This window comes from Thalassophryne amazonica, unplaced genomic scaffold (genome assembly GCF_902500255.1).
Source record: "Thalassophryne amazonica unplaced genomic scaffold, fThaAma1.1, whole genome shotgun sequence".
NCBI lineage: Eukaryota > Metazoa > Chordata > Actinopteri > Batrachoidiformes > Batrachoididae > Thalassophryne > Thalassophryne amazonica.
The window spans coordinates 68,570-88,912 of record NW_022986273.1 but is presented as its reverse complement, the minus strand read 5'-3'; the positions used below and the strand labels follow the sequence as shown (position 1 = coordinate 88,912).

General features: G+C 41.2%; 1 protein-coding gene across 1 annotated transcript in view; it reads right to left on the bottom strand.

Moving 5' to 3' along the window:
• Positions 1-19,435, bottom strand: part of rnf103 (ring finger protein 103) — a 56,228-nt gene extending 36,793 nt beyond the window's left edge. The window contains exons 1-2 of the mRNA XM_034165471.1: positions 18,974-19,435; positions 8,233-8,384 (exon numbers count right to left, since the gene is read on the bottom strand). Of these exons, the coding sequence (XP_034021362.1) occupies positions 8,233-8,384; positions 18,974-19,196 (375 nt within the window). The 5' untranslated portion in view covers positions 19,197-19,435. The remainder of the gene's footprint in view (positions 1-8,232; positions 8,385-18,973) is intronic.
• Positions 19,436-20,343: the final 908 nt, after the last annotated feature.

Below are 20,343 nucleotides of genomic sequence, written 5' to 3'. Positions count from 1 at the left end.
GACTATGGTCACTCAAGTGGACATCTTTTATAGACATATTTAAAATGTCTAGGCCAAGTGTAAAAACTAAATCTAAAATGTGACCCTTTTGGTGAGTGGGCTCAGAAACGTTGCACAAAATTAAAAGCTTCAGTCAATGATAAAAGCTCCATAGCAGAGCAAGATAACTTGTCATCAACATGAAGGTTAAAATCTCCAAGAATTAAAACAGATTCCAAGGTTATAATAGAGGATAAAAAGTCACTAAAATCCTTAAGAAAGGCAGTAGCAGGGCCTGGGGGGCGATAAACCAACACACAGAAAAATGGATTTGAGAAACCCACCTTGACCAACTGTGATTCAAAGGAGGGAAAATCCTGTGACTGTACCCCTTTACAAACATAATCCTCTTTATAAACGATGGCAATGCCCCCACCACGGCGACAGGGGCGGGGCTTCCCAAGGACACAGAACCCAGCAGGGCAGAGCTCATTTAAATGAAGAAATTCCTCTTCTCTCTGCCAAATCTCCGAAAAGCACATTAAGTCCAACATTTCCGTTGATATAAGATCATTCGGGGAAAATGATTTATTGGCGATTGAACGCACGTTCAATAAACCAAGGCGCAAGGTGGAAAACGTCACGTAGGCGCTGTCTGAGGCTCGCAATGGGATAGGACGAAGGCAGCGGTCACGTGGACTCCTGCTGATCCGTGCAGGTGGAGGCGTAAACACGGAAATGCACAGTAGCGATGGAACTATGCCACCAGGATACCAGCACTGCGAAAAGTCTAGAACACCCGTATCTAACCGAACAGGTGTTGATGCAGATGTGCCATCGCACACATCAAAGAGAGGAATGTGGTAGAGGAAGCGAGCCCGTCCTCGGCCGCCGGCGCTGACGCCCATGCCCAAACGCGCCACTGCGCGCCTTCTCTTCACCTGGACACCAGACCGCGAGCCTCTTCTCCTCTTATCCAAAAAGCCTTTTTTTCCTCAGTCTCCTGCAGATCTTACACGGCACCCGCAACAGCAGCGGATAATCAGGTGAGTCGGAGCCGATAGTTAGGGGCGAAGGAAACGCCTGGTTGTACCTGTCTCGTGTAGCAAATAGGCTCTCCATCGTCTCCTTGATATGAAACAAAGAGTCCCGATCGTAAGCCCGTAAAGCCAAGAGACCTCCATCTGCTAGTCGGGCTGCTAAAATAACATATGTTGTAAAAGTGGCCATTAGTAACCAACACAACAAGAGCCGAGCGATGGCCATGCCAGTCACAGGCGCCATCTTGGAACCCATTTGCGTCTGTCCATTTCAAATGAGCTCGGGCACAGAGAAGGTGGTGGCATTTCTGGATGTTGTTGATGTATGGCTTTCGCTTTGCATGGTAGAGTTTTAACTTGCACTTGTAGATGTAGTGACGAACTGTGCTAACTGACAATGGTTTTCTGAAGTCTTCCTGAGCCCACGCAGTAAGATCCTTTACACAAAGATGTTGGTTTTTAATGCAGTGCCGCCTGAGGAATCGAAGGTCACTGGCATGCAATATTGGTTTTCGGCCTTGCCGCTTACGTGTAGAAAGTTCTCCAGATTCTCTGAATCTTCTGATTATATTATGGACTGTAGATGATGGAATCCCTAAATTCCTTGCAATTGAATGTTGAAAAAACATTGTTCTTAAACTATTGGACTATTTTTCCACACAGTTGTTCACAAAGTGGTGATCCTCGCCCCATCTTTGCTTGTGAATGGCTGGAATGGATCTTCAGACCAAGACTCATTCTATTTCTATCTTTCAGGGCTGTGAAATGAAAATTGTGAAATCCGAGAAAACTTTGCAAGGGGTCTGGGGGGCATAGGCCCCCAGGAGGACGTCTCGGGCCCTGTGGGATCCCAGAAACCAAATTCATGTTTTATCTAATGATACATTTTCAGCATCTCCTTGAACAAAAAAATCTCAAAATTAGTGCATATTTAAATGACCCTGTATTCAACCTGTATTCAATCATTTGAACCGTCAATGTTTGTGTTGAAATAACAGAATATGACATGGAAGTAGGACCTGGAATGATTTTCCTTTTAATTGTAAACCAAATTATGCATTAACGCAGAACAATTAAAACTACATTAAATTCATGAAGACTAAAAAGACTGTTAAAGCATTTTAAAAATCAGCTAAAGCTTGTAGAATATTTTGAAAATCATGGTAAAATATCAATAACATACCTTATAGTAAAAAAGCCACATATTCTTGTGTAAATTCCTGTAAATTCATTCAAAGCCACAGTGTCTTTTTCCCATGAAAAAAGTCTACATTAATAAAAACTCATTTATATTTTTGTGTAAATTCATCTAAATCCATCCAAAGCCAGTCTTTTTTCCCCAATGAAAGAAAGTCTAGATTAACGGCAAAAGTCACATAATCTTTTCTAAAATCCTGTTTGAACAGTACAATGTTTATTTTCCAGAGAGAAAAATTCTTACCGTGTTTCCTGATGGCACAGTTCACTTTTCCCGTTTCTTTTATCTTTCAGGTGTGTTGATGAAGCCAGCGACAATTCCATGGATTCTTGTCCTTATCAGACTTTTTCAAACAGTCTTTCTCGCCATCTTCTCTCTGTGCGACGTTGGTCCATGGCAGAGACATGCTGCACAAGTCTTCTTTTAAAAACTTTAGAGGTCTAAAGGTTTGCGATGTCCACATACTACGTTTAGCTTAAGCAGCAACCAACCGGTCCCGTTTTATGACAACTGTTGCAACAGCCAGGATTTTTTGTCCTCGAAACTCCGCGGATCTGAGGACACTGATTTGTATCTGTAACACACAGATCAGTGTCCATGGACTTATAAGACTTGCACGATGTCGTAAAAAAAGAACACTGTGCGACAGACATTTTAAAAACTCAATGACAATCACAATTACAAAGTTAACACTAACACCCCCCTCCTCCTCCCCATGATGAAATCCATGGAATTTCACGGATCTGCAGAGTTTTCACAGCCCTGATCTTGTTTTGACTGATGAAAGACTTTGCAGGTGAGAGCCAGCGATACCTCTGCATCACTGTATCTAAATCAGACTGGGCCAGACTGCTCTGAACACATATTTGAGAGGGCACTAATTGACATGTTTTTCACATGATCACATCAAGTTTTTGTAGCAAGCCTGGGCTTTCTATCCAGCTTTCAGCTACATTTATTTATATTCAGTTCCATTTCATGGGTTATTGAGCCTCCCTGTATGCAGACTTTATGCACGTCATGGACCCATCACGTAAAGCTTTTCGATGACTGCACCCTTTCCATTCCAGAAATACACTGTGTTGGACTTTAGACCAGGATTTTGCTGGTCTATGGTGCAAACACTTTCTGATGCCAGACTAAACAGTTATTAGCTAGTTAGTTGTTAGACAAACACGCCCAAAAGAGCACAGGTAGATCCGTCATTTATGGGACATGAGCACTGGGTCAGGCTGCACCTGTTTGAAAAAACTGACAACGCAATATTATTTTTGTCTGCAATAAAGACTGTGATTTGAAAAATATACAGGAATCTTTGGGAGTGATGAGAATGGACAGGATTACGAATGAAGATATCAGAGGGACAGCTCAGGTGGGACAGTTTGGAGACAAAGTCAGAGAGGCGAGACTGAGATGGTTCAGGCATGGAGGATGGAGCCACCAGGCGGGAGAAGAGGGAGGCCAAAGAGGAGGTTTATGGATGTGGTGAGGGAGGACCTGCAGGTGGTTGGTGTGACAGAGGAAGTTACAAAAGACAGGGTGAGATGAAAATGATTGATCTGCTGTGGCGCCCCCTAATGGGAGCAGCTGAAAGAAGAAGAAAAAATCCCAAGCTAAGATCCAACACAGATCCCACTCGGACTGATGTGCATGCGTGTCCATCTGCATGTGACCCTGTGACAGACTGGTGTCCTGTCCAGGGTGAACCCCGCCTCTCACCCTATAACAGCTAGTATAGGCTCCAGGTCCCCGTGACCCATGATTGGAGTAAACGGGTAGAGAAAATGAATGCAAGTGTGTTGCGGAATGCACGATGTGCACAGTTTGTCCCTCTGAACCTAAAGTTAAACCTAAGTTTAACCTACAGTTAAAAATGGGGGATAAGCGTGCACATGGTAAAAACAGGTGTCGTGTGTTTTCAGCAGCACAAAGTTCAGCCAATAAGACAGCACGGATAGTTGTTTTAATGAATCTGAATCAAATACAAAGTGCATCAGTGCAGCACAGCCAGTGTGTATGTGCACGTGCATCAGAACGAGGTCCATGGAAATGTTTTACTGTACAGGACTGGTAATTATAAAATGCCCCCCAGGGCTGAGAATTTTCATGAGGACTGCAAGAAATAAGAATTAAGCGGTTGTCCCATCAAATCCACCACACTGAGTCTTCATTTGAATGTGTGTTGAAAGTGCAGACTTGAAACTAAATATCAATTTTTAAATTTTGTTGATAGGCCCAGTAAAACTTGAATCATGATTTATAATTTTCGCCATGCTTTTTCCTAGATATTAATGCGTGGAGCGCATTTCATGCAGCACACACATGAACGCCAGGAGTTTCTTTTCCTCCTCCTCTCTCTGGCTGCAGCAATAATGAAAAAAAAACATGAATTTCTCTTTACCATTGGTGGAAAATGCACAACCTAAACCAATCAAAAATGCCACTCATTAGAAGAGATGCAAAAAGGGGAAACATTTGTAAATGGCCACCTTAAATACCCTGTCTCATGATTGGATTCACCTGTGTAAGGAGGTCAAAGGTCAATGAGCTTACCAAACCAATTTTGTGTTCCAATAATTAGTGCTAAATGTATTCAAATCAATAAAATGACAAGGGTGCCCAAATTTATGCACTTGCCTAATTTTGTTTAAATATTATTGCACACTTTCTGTAAATACCAGAAACTTCATTTCACTTCTCAAATATCAGTGTGTTCATCTGTTATATGATATATTTAACTGAAATTTCTGATCCAGACAATCAATGATTTATAAAGGAAAATCATGAAAATTATCAGGGGTGCCCAAGCTTTTGCATACAACTGTGTGTGTGTGTGTATGTGTGTGTATATACAGTAGTGTTCAGAATAATAGTAGTGCTATGTGACTAAAAAGATTAATCCAGGTTTTAAGTATATTTCTTATTGTTACATGGGAAACAAGGTACCAGTAGATTCAGTAGAGTCTCACAAATCCAACAAGACCAAGCATTCATGATCTGCACACTCTTAAGGCTATGAAATTGGGCTGTTAGTAAAAAAAGTAGAAAAGGGGGTGTTCACATGCTTTTCTCTTTGAAAGCCTGAGGAAAATGGGACGTTCAAGACACTGTTCAGAAGAACAGCATAGTTTGATTAAAAAGTTGATTGGAGAGGGGAAAACTTATACGCAGGCGCAAAAAATTATAGGCTGTTCATTTACAATGATCTCCAATGTTTTAAAATGGATTAAAAAAAAAACAGAAATGTGTGGAAGAAAACGGAAAACAACCATCAAAATGGATAGAAGACTAACCAGAATGGCAAAGGCTCACCCATTGATCAGCTCCAGGATGATCAAAGACAGTCTGGAGTTACCTGTAAGTGCTGTGACAGTTAGAAGACGCCTGTGTGGAGCTAATTTATTTGCAAGAATCCCCCGCAAAGTCCCTCTGTTAAATAAAAGACATGCAGAAGAGGTTAAAATTTGCCAAAGAACACATCAACTGGCCTAAAGAGAAATGGAGGAATATTTTGTGGACTGATGAAAGTAAAATTGTTCTTTTTGGGTCCAAGGGCCGCAGACAGTTTGTGAGACAACCCCCAAACTCTGAATTCAAGCCACAGTTCACAGTGAAGACAGTGAAGCATGGTGGTGCAAGCATCATGATATGGGCATGTTTCTCCCCTACTATGGTGTTGGGCCTATATATCGCATACCAGGTATCATGGATCAGTTTGGATATGTCAAAATACTTGAAGAGGTCATGTTGCCTTATGCTGAAGAGGACATGCCCTTGAAATGGGTGTTTCAACAAGACAATGACCCCAAGCACACTAGTAAACCAGCAAAATCTTGGTTCCAAACCAACAAAATTAATGCCTCACAGATGTGAAGAAATCATGAAAAACTGTGGTTATACAACTAAATACTAGTTTAGTGATTCACAGGATTGCTAAAAAAGCAGTTTGAACATAATAGTTTTGAGTTGTAGCATCAACAGCAGATGCTGCTATTATTGTGAACACCCCCTTTTCTACTTTTTTCCCTACACACTACTGTGTGTGTGTGTGTGTGTGTGTGTGTGTGTGTGTGTGTGTGTGTGTGTGTATATATATATATATATATATATATATATATATATATATATATATAAAAAATAGCCAAGTGGCCATTAAGTGCACACATGCATGTGGATTCAATCACGCAAAAACTGGGGACAGCTGACATTTGCTGTTTGGTTTGCTTATGTATTCTGGGTCAAGGATGAACACTGCGAAAACGGGAAGTTGATAGGACAAACATTTTTTAAGAAATTTTCACTTTTAGCCAACCGGCAAACAGTGAACATTGTGCTGCAATGCACCATGGAACTTTGGGGTTTTGACGTTTTAAATGTTGTTATTGTGGTTTATGTTAGTTTAACAGTGTTGCTAAGCACAGACAGATGGATGTGTCAAACCCTTCTCAATACCCAATGGCCATATTTTGATGGCCTCAGGTAAAAATAATTTGTTAAACATGTTTTTCATTTTAAACCGTTAAAAAAAACCCTTCTATTTGGATTTTATGTTTTTGTGTGAATTTAGGTTCATTGTGTTAATACAGTATGTCAGAATGAAAGAAAACTATAAAGTCACACAGATGAGGTTGTGCTGAAACAAATTACACCAAACAAGGCCAAGTAAACAGTTATTTTGGTTTTACGAAGGTAAAACCAAAAGTAGTCCAAAATGGCCAATTTTACCCTGGACCCCAGATGGTTAAGTTGATACTTTTTTTACTTTTCATGAGAATGTTTCTCAAAGAGGAAATTTTTGCTTTCACTTGAGGGTCTTTTGGGGGATGGGGTGGTGGTAGGAATTGTGCTTTTACTTAACCCCTTAAGCCAAGGGTGGGCAACGAGGGCCGAGACACTGCATGTTTTCCTTGCAACCAATCACCTCAGCAGGTGGGTTGCTGATGAGCTTCTCCCTTGAACATAAACACCTGGTTGTCAATGAAATCACCTGCTGAAACACCTGAACATTAATGAAATCACCTGCTGAGATGATTGGTAGCAAGGAAAACCTGCAGTGCTTCGGCCCTTCATGGCACATGATTGCCCACCCCTGCCTTAAGCCCTAGAGCCTATTTCACCAAAATCACATACCCATACATCATGATTTATTTCTCAGCTTGTACAAGGTCAAAAATGCAAAAGTTTGGATCAGCTAAAAGACAAGTCCTAGGGGATGTTGTGGATGCAAAAAAATTGAAAGTAAATAATACTTTGTAGGAGTAAATGAGTTTTTTCCCAAAAAATGAATTCCGATTTATGTCTTTATTTGCTTGGCATTTCAGCTGTGGTTAGGTGATATGTGATTGAAGTGGATACTTTTGTAGAGGAGACTTTGCTTGACATTTTGATGCATAATAAGTGTATGTTGGTGTCAGCATTGGTTAGTTATGAGTGTTCAAATGTTCCAAAACAGGGCAAGTCCCCAAATTTGGGGACTCTAGGGTTTAAGAGGTTAAGTATAAATTTTCAGTACTCACTGGTATCATGTCACCTCTGTACCATACCATATGCTTTATAATGATGCCTCACATTCCCCCACTCTCTCTGTCTCTCTCTCACACACAGGCACACACACACACACACACACACACACACCGATGTTAGGGTGCAGCCCTGTGAATGACCATCGCCATGCTGCATTTTCATATTGTTTTTTGCTTTTTTGACTGGATGGTCCGAGCTTCAGACTATGACTTGGGCTTTAACGTCTTGTTTGACGCGCCCATTAGTTCGGTGGTTTTCCGTGAGCAGAGCGCTGATGCTCCTTTGCATCCTAACACTCTGTGAGTTGCAACGTTGAGGCCAGTTTCAGCAGTTAAAGGAACATTTGTTGCAGACAAAGTCACAGTATTCTTTGTTTCGTTCTTTGTGCTGATTCATGATTTTTACCGTGCACTCTACTGATGTCTGTTTCTTATCGGTGAATGTTTGTGTGCACTTTAACTTGGGCCTACACTGATTGGCCGAGAGGTTTACCTGAACCAGCCACATCCCGTCCTTGGTGTCCTCCACTAACTCATAGAAGTGCATTTCTCCACTGAAGTGTGTGATGCTGGCGCCTCCTGCTCCTCCTCCTACTCGCTCCTTTTCCTTCATGGCTGAGTACAGCTCCCCCTCCGTCAACTCTCCTGTTGGACAACAGACAGGACAAGAGTGAAAAGCCTGCCCGCCACGCACTCACCCTGGGACGGGCAACATGCCAAAACCCACCTTAAAACCTTTTTCACACCCTGCTTTAGTCACGCTAGGATCTGAACTGAAACCTGAAGAAGCTCCATTCCCTTTAAAAAACAGAGACAACTTCAAGAAACACGGCCTGGCGATGCATTCAGGTGCTGTGGTGACAGGGGTCCAGTTACAGGAACTGTAATATTATCAGTATTACGAGGTTATCATCAGAGGGTTATTTTCGGTTATTGTTACTAGCTGATGGATGTTGTTATTATCATGTTATTATGAGGTTCCTATGACATGGTTATTCAGTGTTTCCCCTGCAGTATTACAAGGTGTTATTTTATTAATAACGCCAACAACAATTATGGCAAAATAATCATGAATGTGGATGTGAATCATAATTTCAGCGCGTCCAATGGACAGCTGAGTGCTTTGCAACATTAAAAGCTCCCACCGCACTCCACATCAGAGCAGTCAGAGCTTTCAATAGAAGGCGTCAGAATCTGACATCTACAACACAGATTTTAACAAGTAAAAAATAATAAAAGTCACACATTAGTCGGAGGACTTCCCTTCCACCTTTACGTCGGCACTGCACACATTTGTTTTTGTTTTCCATGAAATGTTCTCTCACTGTTAGCACTGTTAAAAACTGTTTCACACCAGAAACAGTGCTGAAAAAGCCAAAGTGCCATTAACAAAACCTATAAAACTGTGTGATTCTTTATGTGGTCTAAGTGATGGTTGGGACATACAAGTCTCCCATTATTACCGTTATTATTATTAAGAATAAGATCAACTTCATCCATCCAGAAGGAAAGTATTTTGCCAGAGTACCGAAACAGTGACAGTAAACCGTGAACAATATACGTTTTTTTGTTTTGTTTTGTTTTTTTTTTGGGGGGGGGGGGGGGGGTTGTTTTTATGAAGACATTTGCACAAGATGTTCATCAATATTACATATAACTGAGTAACTCTTTTCATTGTGTGTTCATCCTGCAGAGGGGGGAGGAGTTATACAGTCTGATCACACAGGTAGGAAAGACCTCCTGTGGTGTTCTGTGGTGCACCTTGGTGGTCTCAGTCTGTGGCTGAAGGTGCTGTGACAGGACGTCAGTGTGGCATGCATTCTGTTATATTGTCCTGGATGCTGAGCAGTTTCCTCAGCATTCTCCTCTCTGACACGTCCACCACAGACTCCAGCTCCACCCCCAGGGCGTAGCCAGCATTCCTGATGAGCTCGTTGTGTTTGTTCAGGTCAGCTGCCTTTAGCCTGCTGCCCCTGCACACTACTACTGGATAGCTAGCTTGGTCAGCTAGCGAGGCTGGAACAAGGGCTACTAAGCATTTTAAGATTTAAGGCATAAAGACACCACTACAATTTTATTAGCCTTTAAATAGGAGATTCATAATATGGCATTACCAATACAATCAAAATTTGTCGTTGTCTAGGAGAAATTAATAAATAGTACCCCTGAAGGGTAAATTTTCAAAAGAACAGGCGGCCTTAAGGCGATGAGGGTTGAAACCAATACAGTCTATGACCGTGACATCATAGATGACGTGGGGACTTTCTGAGAAAGACATGGTGACAGACAGTCAGATTAGAGGGGCACTGTGACATCACTGGCTGGTCTTTCTGGCTGCTAATCCAACATGGTGAAATCTGCACAGAAACTGCTGTGTTTCTGTGTAAATCTAACATGTTTATCATATATTATGCAAAAGTGAGCAAGAAATAAAGACTTCTAAAACAAAAACGCTATTTTGTAACCAGACAACACCTCTGAAGTGATTTACAAGACATCTCCCGGACATAGGAGTGCACACTACATGCGCGGAAGGTGACTTCCTGTCTTTTCAAAAGCTCATGCATGCGCCAACGCATGCCCTCCTGCAGATGCTGTTAAAAGGTAAATAAAATATTTGTTATGGAATTCCCCCCAGAAAAACATGATCTGTGATTGTACAAGATGTTTCTAAAATAAACCAACATTAAAATGCTAGGATTTCAGTAGAAACTAAATTTTGTCAGTATAGTGAAATTTGGGTGGCCCTACAGCTTTAAGTGCGAAAAGGCCAGACTTCAAAACTGGATGGATGGTTCTGGGTTATTCAGTGATCTCCTAACCCTTACAACATCACATACTGAAAATGAATACATGATGTACAGTAGTGTTCAGAATAATAGTAGTGCTATGTGACTAAAAAGATTAATCCAGGTTTTGAGTATATTTCTTATTGTTACATGGTAAACAAGGTACCAGTAGATTCAGTAGATTCTCACAAATCCAACAAGACCAAGCATTCATGATATGCACACTCTTAAGGCTATGAAATTGGGCTATTAGTAAAAAAAAAAAGTAGAAAAGGGGGTGTTCACAATAATAGTAGTGTGGCATTCAGTCAGTGAGTTTGTCAATTTTGTGGAACAAACAGGTGTGAATCAGGTGTCCCCTATTTAAGGATGAAGCCAGCACCTGTTGAACATGCTTTTCTCTTTGAAAGCCTGAGGAAAATGGGACGTTCAAGACATTGTTCAGAAGAACAGCATAGTTTGATTAAAAAGTTGATTGGAGAGGAGAAAACGTATACGCAGGTGCAAAAAATTATAGGCTGTTCATCTACAATGATCTCCAATGCTTTAAAATGGACAAACAAAACAGAAACGAGTGGAAGAAAACGGAAAACAACCATCAAAATGGATAGAAGACTAACCAGAATGGCAAAGGCTCACCCATTGATCAGCTCCAGGATCATCAAAGACAGTCTGGAGTTACCTGTAAGTGCTGTGACAGTTAGAAGACGCCTGTGTGAAGCTACATTATTTGCAAGAATCCCCCGCAAAGTCCTTCTGTTAAATAAAAGACGTGCAGAAGAGATTACAATTTGTCAAAGAACACATCAACTGGCCTAAAGAGAAATGGAGGAATATTTTGTGGACTGATGAGAATAAAATTGTTCTTTTGGGGTCCAAGGGCCGCAGTTTGTGAGACGACCCCCAAACTCTGAATTCAAGCCACAGTTCACAGTGAAGACAGTGAAGCATGGTGGTGCAAGCATCATGATATGGGCATGTTTCTCCTACTATGGTGTTGGGCCTATATATTGCATACCAGGTATCATGGATCAGTTTGGATATGTCAAAATACTTGAAGAGGTCATGTTGCCTTATGCTGAAGAGGACATGCCCTTGAAATGGGTGTTTCAACAAGACAATGACCCCAAGCACACTAGTAAACCAGCAAAATCTTGGTTCCATCCAACAAATTTAATGCCTCGCAGATGTGAAGAAATCATTAAAAACTGTGGTTATACAACTAAATACTAGTTTAGTGATTCACAGGATTGCTAAAAAAGCAGTTTGAACATAATAGTTTTGAGTTTGTAGCGTCAACAGCAGATGCTACTATTACTGTGAAAACCCCCTTTTCTACTTTTTTTTACTAATCGCCCAATTTCATAGCCTTAAGAGTGTGCATATCATGAATGCTTGGTGTTGTTGGATTTGTGAGAATCTACTGAATCTACTGGTACCTTGTTTCCCATGTAACAATAAGAAATATACTCAAAACCTGGATTAATCTTTTTAGTCACATAGCACTACTATTATTCTGAACACTACTGTATAAGTAAGTCCCTTCCACTTCTCTCTTGTTTCATTCAGGGTCACCACAGAGCCGACATGGATTTGCACATTGATTTGGCACAGGTTTTACACCAGATGCCCTTCCTGATGCAATTTCACATTACACCAAGAGCAGGAGTGGTCTTGAACCAAGAACCTTCTACTCTGGAAACAAGCACACGAACCACATGATCGTGTTGAGTTGTTATTACTGGATTCTTTGATCATTTAATAGATGGAGGAAAAACTGAAGCGGTTATGATATTGATATTAATATTATTTTATTATTATTAGATTTTACAATGTTATTATTGTATTATTATGCTGTTATGATTATGGTGTAAATTATAATGTTGCTATTATATTATTATATTATGTTATTACGACACTGTTCGGCGGGGGGGGGGGGGGGGGGGGGGGGCAAGTGGTTAGTGCGCTTTGTTCCAGTGCGGAACCCCAATACCAAATGTGTCAGGAAGGATATCCAGCGTAAAACTTGTGTCAAATCATCATGCACATCCACCTTGGATCTGCTGTGGCAAGCCTGAGTGGAAACAAGGGAGCAGTTGAAGGGACTCACTTTTTTATTATGACATTGTTAATATCATATTATGATGTTGTTGTGGAGCGGGTCTGCTCTGTATCAGTCTGATCCCGTCAGATCTCAGAAGCTAAGCAGGGCAGGATCTGGTTAGTACTTGGATGGGAGACCTCTTTGGAGCACCAGCGGCTTTGTGTGTTTCTCCAGGTAAAACTGGAGTTGCGTCAGCAAAGGCATCCGGCATAAAACTTGTGCCAATTACCAATGCGGATCTGGCTGTATCCGCTGTGGCGACCCTGAACAAAACCGGAAGCAGCTGAATGAACAACATTATGATGTTGTCGTATTATTATTATCATTACAATGTTGTTATGATTGGATTGTATTATTACAATGTAAATGCCTTATGGTTATTACAATGCTATGAGTGTATTGTCATTGTTATGATGTTATTATTATCACATTATCATATTATTTTGTTTTTATCATCATGATGATGACACTATGATTGTATTATCATGTTATTATTGCATTATCGTATAATTGTTATTGTTGTCATGCTTTGACCCTGGTCCTGCCCGGAATCATGTTTTGTCCCACAGTCTTCACCTGTTTCCCTCTCTTTGTCCTTCTGTCCGGCCCTGAGTATTTATATTCTGTTTTTCCACTTTAGTCATTGCTTATATTATCTGTTATGCTTCAGCCATATGTTAAGTTCTGTTCTAGTTTAGTCTCTGCATTTTTTTTTTTTTTTGCTTAGTCATTCTGTTATCACGTTATGGTGGGGAGATTATCTGTTATACCTCAGCCACATGTTGAGTTCTGTCCTAGTTTAGACCCAGCCTTTTATTTTCTCTTCATCTTTTTCAGTTCTTGCATTTGTTAACTCAGTTCCTCTCACGTTTGGATTTTAGGTATCTTTATTTCTTAGTTGTTTTACATTTGTCTTGTCCCCATCACATTTCTGTCTTTGCTACTTGTGTTCAACACGCCCACCTGTCACTTCACTCTCGTCCGGCCACACCTTCCTCCCTGCACCTGCTTCACACCACTCACTGAGTACTCTCTGCATTTAAGCCCCATGTTGTCCTCTGTTCTGTGCTAGCTCGTTGTTCATATTGCCTCATTCCAATCCTCTCGTTTTTCTGCCATAGCCTGTTACCTTGCCATGTACGACCCTCGCCTGTTTTGATCTTGCCTTTTGTCTGAGCCAGTTAACCTGCTTCACCATGCCTGAACCCTGCTTGTTTGTGATAGTGTTTCTGCTTCCTCCTATACACCTGTTTGTCCGTGCTTGAACTCTGCTCATTACTGACAACGCCACTGCCTCACAACTGCCCGTACCTCTGACAGCCTGCCGTGCCACGTCATCACAATTCCTGACAGGATGAACTAACCAGAACCCAGACACAGTGGACTCAGATCCCGTCATGCCGGTAAGCAGTCATTCTGCAGACTCAAACCCGGATATGACTGTAATCAAGAGGATCTTCTCAGATCTACAGGTTTTTTTTTTTTTTTTGTCTACTTTCGCGACTGCATCTATCCGAGGGAGAAATTTGATTTCTTAGATCAAGCGTGGGAAACGCTGGAGGCTAACTCCTGACTGTATAATTTGTTTCCTGAGTTAGCGAACAGGCTCCCAGCCTGGATTAAAGAACCAGAGCAGCACCTGCCGGCCAGCCCCCCACTGGATGACAGCAAATCAGAATGGATGGAGCTCGACGATGACACATCATCAGAAATTGAAGGGCTGGCTCTCCAAGACACTGAAAATATCTTTTTAAAGATTCAAGACGTATTTTTTGAATATCAGGACAGCCCAGACCGGCAGAACAGCAAACAGATTTTTTCAGCGCTTGACCAGATCCTGTCAACAGAACCTGATATTGTGTCTGCTTACCCGCATCTGGCTCAAATAAAGACGTGGTTCAAGCAGGGTCGAGTTCCTCCTTACATCGAAGATCCCATGGACTTCCTTTTTTAATCAGAGGTCAATGACTTCTGTTTTGACACACCCTCATCAATCATTTGGTCCGATGCAGCCGTCTCGTCTCTCTGTTTTTTCACGCCGGCTCCCAGTCAGCCTTTAGTGCTCACATCACACTCGACATGCCAGCCACCCATACCTGCACCCAGGCATATCTCCACACCATCTACGGCCACGGTGCCAACACCACCAAAACGCCGAGCGCAACTGCTGCCATACCCAGCTGCATCTGACAACGGAGCATTGTTGCCTGACACCTCTGATGTGATTGCACCTCCGTGATCTCCAGAATTTTCATCAGAGCCATCAGGAAATGCTTTGTCAGGTCTGTGCCTCACTGTGTGTATGCCAGCAGGACCCGCGACACGCGCTCCACCACAACATCCAACAGTGAGAGCGCCTCCCTCGAAGTCAGCCCTCCTGAAGACCACGCTCCACTGGCTGAATCGTGTGGACTGAGGGTTCCTTCTATGTAACTCCCAACATCCGCTGCGACCTGCCCTCCTCCGGAGTCATCTGCGCCTCCTGTGGTCCCGGAACTACAGGCAGAGGAGCCTGTGGAAAAGATCACGTCGCTAGAGCATTCAGCAACGTGTGCACCTCCCATCTTATCTGCGGCACCGTGGAAGATCTGCGGTGCACTATCTGTAGAATTGCTCATATCACTCTACAGCGTGCCCTGCTTCCAGACCTCCTGTGGCACCCGCATGATCACCTGTTCGTGCACCCGTCATGTCTCCTGCTGCAGCTACGCCATCTGGGGTGCTGAAGCCATCACTGCTCTTACTTGAGAGCACATCACCCGACATGTCCACACCACGTGTTTCACCTGAACGTGCAGCCTGACCATCTCCTGAACCTCCTGTCCATATCCAACCTTCAGTCTCATCTTCAAAGAGAACCATTGGACTCACAATCTTCTGGATGGTTGGTGTGACATTATTTTTGGTCATGCTTTTCTGGGGGTTTTTCCACACCTGTTGTGTCTTTTGGACAAGCTGTCTAGCATCCCTCATCTACATCCAATCAGGTCTCTGCTAGAACTTAACGCCAGGTTTTTGACAACGAGTTGTTGTGAAAGGGTGAAGCCGTTCCAGTTTTCTCATTTTTGTTTAGTTAATTCCTTTCCCGGATCCAGTATTAAGTTTTCTGTTTTTGATTGCTCCCTGCTTTTACTTTGTTGGTTCTCACATTTTTTGTGTTCTTTTATCAAACATTTTTCCTCACGTAATCCAGTTGCTCTTTTTTTTTGGTTCTTGTTTTTTTTTTTTTAGTGGGCTGCTTATTTTTCATCTTTTTGGTTTAGGCTATTTCTTTTTTTACTGAAGTCTTTGGTTTGCACTACTCACAATTTTCTGGTTAAGTTTTCTGATTTTGAGTGGTTCCTGAATTTATTTTGGTGGATTTATCATTCTGTGCATTTTCTAATCCACCTAAGTAAAAGAATAAAATATTTGCTTCAGATTTGAACTGAACATGTCGTTTGGACTATGGACTTCTAATCACACCAAACTTATATTGGTGAGTAAACGACCGTATTTTATGCCAGAAATGAGGTCCAGGTTGTTAAAAGCAGCATTTCTCCTTTAATTTGGGTTGCCTTATATACACATGATTAAGCTAACAGACAGCAGCTGATTCATGCTCTGTTGGCTTGTGTTGGAGCAGATAACTGAAACAATATTTCAAATGGTGATACAAGCATCAATTTCAGCACAACTACAGCTGGAGCAAATTAATGGAACAACTTTAACTTGACCCCTGTACAAACTGAAACTGACCTTTGTCACCATTCTTGCTGCTTTTACCTCATAACTCCAGAACATTCAGTCACAGATTGTCAAAACTATACCTTTTTTGGAATCTTTATGATCAGGCAAATAATGTGGTGTAGTTTTCTATATGATTGGAGCATCTTTTAATTTTGACCACTTTAATTTTGACCTGGCTGCCTATTGACAATTCAAGTGGCCAATCAGTTTTTTTTAAAGAGTTCATGTCTATGAATTTTTTGTGCCAAATTTGATGCTTGTATCACCATTTGCAGGATTCCACTCTAAATATTCTCTTATCTGCTGCACTATATATGAGATGTAAGATGCTGCTCCTCAGTGTTTCTCAGTTGCCCTCAAATTTATTGGAACACTTGGTATTTCACACATTTTAATTTGTTTATTCCATTTCAAATGCATTTTTTTTCTAAAATTATCTTCCTTAATTCAAACTGAAAGCAAATCTTTACAACTTGATATAAGTTAAAAATATAAAACCCAGCTTCCTGATGAAGTGCTTTAGAGGAGGATTTTCTTAAAAAGAAGACCTGAAAGTTCAACTACAATTTGACAGAAAGTACATTTGATATGAAAGCCTAAATTTGAAACTTTTGTATTTCTTCATAACTGATGCAAATAAAGTCCAAGATATATTCAGTAACTTCCCCATCCCCTGACTTGTCTAAAGAAAACTGGCAATAAATCTGATTATTATTTACAGCTATTATCAAGTTTTAGAGATTTGCTTTCAGTTTGAGGAAGATAATTTTAGAAATTTGTAATCTTTATTTTTTTTTGTATTTCTTGTATTTAAAATGGCATAAACAAATAAAAATGTGTGAAATTCCAAGTGTTCCAATACTTTTGGAGGGCACAGTATCCTAACCTTATGATGAGTGCAAAATGAGTGTGGTATTATTACTGTTTTGTTTAAGAATGTTTAATTTTCACTGTTGCTGCACTTTGTGTCAAATCATAGTCATATCGTATATCATACTGATATGAAAATTCAGTAAGGTATATCTTCTGTTATACATTCCAAATCTAAAGTTGAACTCTGTGAGTGTTTACTAAGGTACACCTAAATATCTTTAAAGAAAAAAAAGAGAGTAGAGCCACTTAGGTGCCTGGTCTTGAGAACCAGGGATGGTACGTTGAAAAGCTTTTTTATCCCATGGGAACTTGGCTAAGCGGCTCGAGAATATGGACAGCATGTATATAAGTGACATTTACATGACAATTTATATGGCAATTTTGAGATACAATAATTTGGTCATTTTGTACCATATTGTACAGCCCTACTGTCAACTAGCTGAAAACCTTGAATATTAATTTACATCTACATTAAAGAAATGCTTAAAGTGGCAGGGGGTTAAATGGCTGTAATTAGGGAGTCAGCTGAAAAGCAAAAAAGAAAAATGCTTAAAAAGGCGGGGAATATGGGGGAGCAGAGCCCCTCCAGAAGCTGAAAGGGTTTAGTCATGCTCATGCTCCCAAGAAGAATTTTACTGAAAAAAGTCTGAAGGACCTAAAGGACATGGTTAGATGGCGAGGAGCTTTTCCAGGCATGTGAGAGGCAAAAAAAGAAAAATGCTTAAAAAGGCGGGGGGGGGGGGGAGTCTGGGGGGCTCTGAAAGGTTTTTGCCATGCTAATGCTCCCCTGAAGCATTTACTCAAAATGAAGTCTGAAGGACCTAAACGACATGGTGAGATGCTGATGAGCTTCACTCGTTCATGTCCGTGACATATGCATATTATTAGGATTTTATCGTTTCATTATGTTATTACCTGCGCAAGGAGGTTATGTTTTCAGTCGCGTTTGTTTGTTTGTCTGTGAGCAGGATAACTCAAAACGTTTTGAACGGATTTTGATGAAATTTTGTGGAGTGGTTGGAAATGACAAGAGGAACAAGTGATTAAATTTTAGTGGTGATTCGGATCACGATACGCATCCCGATGCTAACGCATTAGCATGTCTATGGCATTTGCAATGTTAAAAGTTAGCATTAAGCAGTTGCAGCTGTCATCACGTTCGGGTGCATTTTTTTTCAAATTGTAATTTCTTGAATTTATTTTTGTTTATATATTAATAATCTAATGATTATTATATACAATTTTAGAGAAAGAGACAAAAAGAAATAGATCACTGTGCCAAGGAGGGAATCTCTTTAGGGTCAGTGACCCTATGGCCTTGTTTAGAGAGGTGTTTCATAAATGTTAAAAAAAATTCATATATTTGCAGTTTAGTTGAATAATAAACTGAATTTTGTCTCTTATTTGTTTTTGTCTGTAAGCACATGCAATATCAATATCAGTGCTCAGATGACAGTAGCTTCTGGGAAAGGTGCAAGTTGCAATAAACTGTGATGCCAAGCGCTAAGGATACATGCTATCCAGTCACAGCAGATGAAACTTTTTTTACTACTGACTTTTTATGTAGACTTTTTTAGGTTCAATGATTCCACGGCGTGTAGATGTTATTGTAGATGTTATGGCGTCAGTGACCCCCTGGCCTTGGCGGAGGTTTGCACTCTCTGAGTGCTTCTAGTATTACGATGTTGTTGATATTATCATCGTTATATTATCTTATTATTACATGGTTTAGAACCCACCTGAGTTCTGGAGCAGGGCACTGACTTCCTTCTTCTTGAGTCCAGAGTAGCTCAGTCCTCGACTCTCCAGGATGGTCTTCAGTTCGGTGTAACTGAGCCGAACCGGATCCACCAGCTGAGTTCCAAACACGCCGGTTTCGTACCAAAGAACCACCTCAAAGAACCGGGCCAACACGAACAGCAGCATGAAGTACAAGAGTAGGAAGAACACCTTTAACCACATCTTAGCGGCCGAACCTCCGAACCTTCGAACCGGGACCGTCTGGTCCGAGACCAGCGGGCCCGTGACGTCACCACCACTCTGCTCACGAGCGACACCGGATGAGGAAACGAACAGAGTCAGTCGAGCACCGTGAAAAGACTTCTTCAGAACCGAGTCCCGGTCCGGTCGGACTGATGCGCTAACACCGAAAAGCTCGCTCTTTCGGACACGACGCAGTCTGCTAATGACGTCATCTGCGTCGCAGGAAAATATACGTCATATGTCAACATCAGCTGATCGAAAAAAAACATAAAACTGACCTCATTAAACATTGAAAAAACACAGACAAATATTTGCTTTTCAGTTCTGAGATTTTTTTTTCTCGGTTTGTTTTATATGTTCAAATTTCAATATTTATTTATTTTTTAAATAGCACCAAAAGCCTCATGGCGGCCATATTACTACACCCAAGTCAGATCAAAGCCAGAGTCTTGAGATTGACAGGTATCATTCTTGGGACACAGACCTTGAACAAGTTCAAAGGCGGCGAACCTAGACCTATTTTAAGAGGTTAAAAAGGTCTCATTCTGGTTCCTATTTTTATGCTCTGCCATCACACTCTTGATGTGGTGACCTTGGAAATACAGTTTCTGGAAAGACATCATGGTGCACAACAGACTGACCATGAACACACTCCCATTTTGTTGGCCTCCTTACCACAGAGTCTGGTCCAAGGGCTCAACAGATGTGGGATGGTGTCCAATACCACCTATTACTTTTGAATTAGCTCCTACTTTACCGATTTGGCGTGCTCAGTATCCTATGTCTCCGGCAGCCCATGATGGAATCTCTGTAACAGTACAGGGACTATTAAGTTCAGGTGTTCTAGAAACATGCTCCTCCTCCTGGAACACACCTATTTTGCCTGTCCCCAAGCCGAATTCTGATAAGTATCGTATGGTACATGATTTATGACAAATCAATGCTGTGGTGGCTACTACTTGTTTGCCTGTGACAAATCCAAGTTTTTTACAGTTGTGGATCTGGCAAATGCTTTTTTTCTGCATTCCATTAGCAGAACATTTGAGAGATAGCTTTGCCTTCACATTTTGATGGACAGCAATGCAGGTAGACGTCCATGCCTCAAGGTTTTGTTCTTTCCCCTGGT